This window comes from Hyalella azteca, unplaced genomic scaffold, assembly GCF_000764305.2.
Source record: "Hyalella azteca isolate HAZT.00-mixed unplaced genomic scaffold, Hazt_2.0.2 contig12030, whole genome shotgun sequence".
In the NCBI taxonomy this organism is placed as follows: domain Eukaryota; kingdom Metazoa; phylum Arthropoda; class Malacostraca; order Amphipoda; family Hyalellidae; genus Hyalella; species Hyalella azteca.
In genome coordinates, this window is record NW_025942000.1 from 211605 (window position 1) to 217141 (window position 5537).

Below are 5537 nucleotides of genomic sequence, written 5' to 3' on the forward strand. Positions count from 1 at the left end.
AAATTCAGAAAGAATAACAAATTCTAAAATAATGAATAATAAATTGTATAAGAATAATCAGTAAGAAAGAAAAAATTCTATCGGTGAGATGTTTGCATAGCAAATTTTATAATGACGCAGAATAAGTTAATTTATCCTTTTATTCACTAAATTTCAGTTTCATAGGTTGAATATAAATGAAAAAAATAAGGAAATTATCTTGCTATATCTTGTTCTTGGCGCAATGACAGTTTTCGGTGCTTAAAACTCGATTTATCAATAAACATCTAAAGCTGCCTGCACTGAGAGATACTGAGATATGGATGCACAGTAACTTGAGTCACACTGAGAGAAATGGGCGAGTTTCTGACTCACCCAATGGGTGAGTCAGATTGACTCTTAGACGAATAAATCGCGTCCAAATAGCGATGCACTTTTTTTGATTCACTTCTCCCATTTGTGGGTCCTACTGACCCTTTACATTTATAACCCGCCAATTTTTCTGAGTGTACAGTGAGATGTTTATAATTAATTGTTAGATATTGTACAATATTTTTAATGAAATGAATTGATCTTTCATTCATTCTTCAGCCAAAAATACTTCACTAATCGTGGAAATGGAATCATCAGGTGTGAAATACTCGCGAAGAGAGGAAGTTATGTCGTTAATGAATGTGAATTTTGTTGTAGTGTCTTTTCATAATTCTTCATCGACTCAAAGCGCTATATAATAGCTTAACTATGTTATGTATATTAGATATATTAAATCACTTCAGTGAGTGTAGATACTATGGGTAATTATTGGCCTAGTTCGTCTAATTGACTCGTAATTTTAGAGCATCTCCTTCATAATCATTTAATGTGTCACACTCATCGAGGACTGCCTGCCACCAGCAGTATTTAAATACATATATATAGTATATTTATTTGAATGGCTCACTGCAAGTTAAGATGGAAGTATACTGATGGATATTATAATTATTGTTCGGCGGGACCGCTAGCTCCAAATTTAGAGCTCGTGCACTTGTGCCGCACATTTTTCTTGAGTGTTCCTTCGCCGCTTTAAATTTAATCGCACGATTAGAAATGTCCGTATAAGTTTCTTGTAATCTTCCCGGTTAACCTTTTGTTAATACTAATAATTTGTTATGAGTTACCCCTGAATCTCCAAGTTGTTATTTTGTTACAATAAAAAATGTGGACCAGACTTTTGAGTTTTGCCCTGCGTGTGAAGGATTGCGCGTAGCCGCTCTAGTGAGACACGATGCGTGGACGTACCGAGATCGTGGTGATATCGGGGAGGAAGGTGATGGTGTCCGGAAAGGGTGTGATGGTATAGGGAAATTGGGTGATTGTATCGGGAAGGGTGAAGCTATCAAGAGGGGTGATGGTGTCGGGGAGGGTGATACTATCAAGAGGGGGTGATGGTGTCGGGGAAGGGGGGTGGGGGGTCAAGGAGGGGTGGGTTGTGGTGGTGATTGTATCAAGGGTTACTCACATTCACAACAGTTTATGAAAAGTACGCGTTTACTTCACAGTTCAGAAACAAAACACGTTAACAGTACAAGTGCACTTCACAGAAATCTTTTTAGCCAGGCACCATAGAGTCGATTGCATCGAAGACGCTCTGGGTATTGTAATCCATTTCAGAGAATAACATTTAGCTTGGCCAGGGAAGCTGTGAACTTTTGAATTTGAAAGAAACTTAAAAATTATACACCGAACTTACCCTGTACGACAACATCAAAAATAGTCCGGGTTTCCGCTAAAAATCCATCGAATTAAGTGCATGAAAAACAATTTGTACACAATATGATGTGTCGGTTCTTCTATCCCGGCATGCAAACCATGAAATTTGATTATGTCTATATTATATTATCCTGAGAATCTTTATAATCTCAACAGCGAAATACGAGTCCCGCGTTTGAAAGCAGAGAAAAGTCCACAAAAATTCTTATCTATATAGAAAACGTTTTGAACTCCAGCTCCACCGTCAGTTGTAGAATCTAGAATTCATAAAGTCACAAATTAATAAAATTGAAAGCACAGAACGAAATTAAAAAACTAAATTTTAAAATGATACACAGAACACAGTTCTATTTCTTTATGAATTCTAGATTCTACGAACTGACGATGGAGCTGGGACTCCGAAACGTTTTCTAAAAAGATATGAATTTTTGAGGACTTTTCTTTGCTTTTAAATTTTTTGTTAACTTATTCATGTAATGCAATGCAACCTAACGAATTCTGCTCACACATTAAACTTAAGTCGTCAACAAGAAAATTGTAAAAGGCAACTTGGTCAAGCACAACAAAATATATCTCCTAATCAAAATATATTTACAGACTATTAATTAACAACGAAACCTTAGAGAATTCCCTCACATCACCAGCGATCAACTTAATTAAGCGACGAATTTACGAAATATTCAAAATCACGCCCAAAACATCGTTTAATAATCAACAAAAACAATCATTATATACTGCACATGTTTTTATAATGTAGCAATTCCAAAGCAATGTGTGCTATGTTACTGTTAAATAAATATCACACATATAATAATGGAATAATCAAGACAAAATATTTACGTACATGATAATCGAATTGACACTATAAATACTTCCCTGAAAAAGAATAAGTTCGTAACGGACCAAAAATTCTTACCAGATAATTTGTATATCTTTTCTAAGACGACAAAAAAGCAGGTAAAAAGCTTATAATACAATACGGAAAAGTCGCCTTAAATGCAATCCAATTAAGTAATTACTAATCACAACAATAAATGCGAAGAATGATCTGTATTAAATGTTAATGAAGAACTTGCATCTGATTTTGGTTGATAAGCAACGCAATCCCATGCGATGGAGACATGATGTAGGTAATGATGAAACCAATTTTTGCCGCGTATAATACTCCTAGTTTTAAACTTGCTAAATTTTTGGTACCGGTTTTAAACTGTCTTACGACTAATCAGTATACTGTTGATAAACTGTTGATAATTCTTACATGTTTGTGAATCGCTTGAAACATTTTACTGACGTTCAGGATTTAACTATGGCCTCCTTTGACGTAGAAAATTTGTTCACCAATGTACCCCTTCACGAAACAATTAGTTCTAATTGTGTTCTGTGCTTTCAATTGTATTAACTTGTGACTTTCTATATATGTTCTAGATTCTACGAACTGACGATGGAGCTGGACTCCGAAACGTTTTCTATAAAGATATGAATTTTTGTGGACTATTCTTTGCTTTTAAATTTTTAGTCAACTTGCGATTTAAGCAAATAAGTGACATTAATACTTTAAGCATGATGTAATGATGAACCAGGTATGGTGTAATGATGAAACAGGGATGGTGTAATGATGAAAAAGGGATGCTGTAATGATGAAACAGGCATGATCCAATGATGAAACGAATGATGCAATGATGAAACAGCAATGATGTAATGATGAAACAGCAATGAAATTAGAACAGTAAGCATTGTTGGGGGGAAGGATCAGTCAAAGTTAGAATCTTAGACGAAAAAATCAGAGGAAACAACCTTTGAATTTCCAACAATATTGCACAGAGCCGTGCAAATAGAAAATAAATCACGAGCAATCTTCGCCAGCCAGTTGCTCAGGCTCGAATGCAACAACAAACCTATTGAACCTTCACCCAAGGAAATTGCTCAGCCGCTGCCACATTATATAGAAATTGACATACAAAGTAAAAAAATTAGGAACTATATTGCATAATAGCCATCACGTATTAGGGTAAGAGTATTATCATGTGAAAGCGTTATCTATCAGGTGACTGTATTAGCTATCAGGCGACGGCGTTATCTTTCATGTTACGCTGTTATCTATCAGGTGACTGCGATATCTATCATGTTACGCTGTTATCTATCAGGTGACTGCGTTATCTTTCATGTTACGATGTTATCTATGAGCAGCGCCACTGGTGTTAGCGCCAGCCTGTCTGCTGATAAGCCTCCTGAAGGCGCCGTGCTGACGGCTGATGAGGTCAGCGTAGCTGCCGAGCTCTGCCACCTGACCGTCCTGCAGCACCGCGATGACGTCAGCAGTTCTGCGCGGTGGAATAGTGAGCATTATATCGTGATGATGGTGAGGACAGTGATGTACCTGATGGTAAGGAAAGTGATGTACCTGATGGTGAGGACAGTGATGTACCTGATGGTGGAGAGCCTGTGGGCGATGGTGAGGACAGTGCGTCCTTGCATGAGTCGTTCAATGGCCTCCTGCACGAGATGTTCGCTCTCGCTGTCCAGGGCACTGAACACAAATACCATTGTTAACAGCAACGAAACAATTTTTAACAGCAGAAATTTGTCATCAACAGCAACGAAACCATTGCTAACAGCAGCAAAACAATTTTTAACAGCGGAATCTTATCATTTCTTTGACTTGAAACAGAACAAAATGGTACAGGTTATCTTACTGATCTATATAATGCCCTCTTGAAGAATTCAATTGATATATTTCTCAATTTAAGGAGCTAAAAAACATTGAGTATTTTATGTTCGTCACAGATAAAAATATCATAAAACCGTGTAGCTGAGAAATATCTACCTTGTGTCCACATAAAAGAAATTAGAGAAAAGAAAAATTAGAAATTTCACTCACTGCAGTGAGTGAAAGAGAGCGTATTTTCTCGTCAGTCCATACGTGAAGTCACGGACGGACGGACATGACGAGCACAATAGCGCCTTTTTTCTCCATGAGGAAATGCGCTAAAAATATAACATATCATAATGAACATAACATATAACATATCACTTATGAACCTGGTGGCCTCGTCGAGACAGAGGATCTTAGGGCCGCTGATGAGCGCCCTGGCGATGGCCAGACGCTGCCGCTGCCCCCCCGACAGCAGCACCCCGCGCTCCCCGACTACCGTGTCCATGCCCTGTGTACAAAGGGCACCACTTGGTTGCTTCATGAGGTAACACAAATGAAAGTATCTTGAATAATTGACAAAAAATCAATGGCAAATTTAAACTCAATGGCCAATTTATTTTACAAAAAATTAATTAACTAAATTGTACGACAGATACACATACTCTACCTTATGTAATTTGTCAATAAACTCAAAGGCAAATTGGTTTTACACAAAATTAATATACATTGTCCATAAATACATATCCTCTACCTTAGGGAATTTGTTAATAAACTCGAGTGCGTTGGCTTGTCGCGCTGCGTCCTGCAGCTGCGCTTCTGTGACGCTCGACGGGTCCAAGCTGCCGTAGAGCAGGTTATCCCTGATGCTGGTGCTGAACAAGACAGGTTCCTGCACACGTAGAGCAGGTTATCCCTGATGCTGGTGCTGAACAAGACAGGTTCCTGCACACGTAGAGCAGGTTATCTCTGATGCTGGTGCTGAACAAGACAGGTTCCTGCACACGTAGAGCAGGTTATCCCTGATGCTGGTGCTGAACAAGACAGGTTCCTGCACACGTAGAGCAGGTTATCTCTGATGCTGGTGCTGAACAAGACAGGTTCCTGCACACGTAGAGCAGGTTATCCCTGATGCTGGTGCTGAACAAGACAGGTTCCT

General features: G+C 38.4%; 1 protein-coding gene across 1 annotated transcript in view; it reads right to left on the minus strand.

Annotated features, from left to right (window-relative positions):
* Positions 1 to 3665: 3665 nt before the first annotated feature.
* Positions 3666 to 5537, minus strand: part of LOC108671937 (ATP-binding cassette sub-family B member 10, mitochondrial) — an 8394-nt gene continuing 6522 nt past the window's right edge. The window contains exons 11-14 of the mRNA XM_018159532.2: positions 5133 to 5290; positions 4768 to 4889; positions 4154 to 4255; positions 3666 to 4049 (exon numbers count right to left, since the gene is read on the minus strand). Of these exons, the coding sequence (XP_018015021.1) occupies positions 3902 to 4049; positions 4154 to 4255; positions 4768 to 4889; positions 5133 to 5290 (530 nt within the window). The 3' untranslated portion in view covers positions 3666 to 3901. The remainder of the gene's footprint in view (positions 4050 to 4153; positions 4256 to 4767; positions 4890 to 5132; positions 5291 to 5537) is intronic.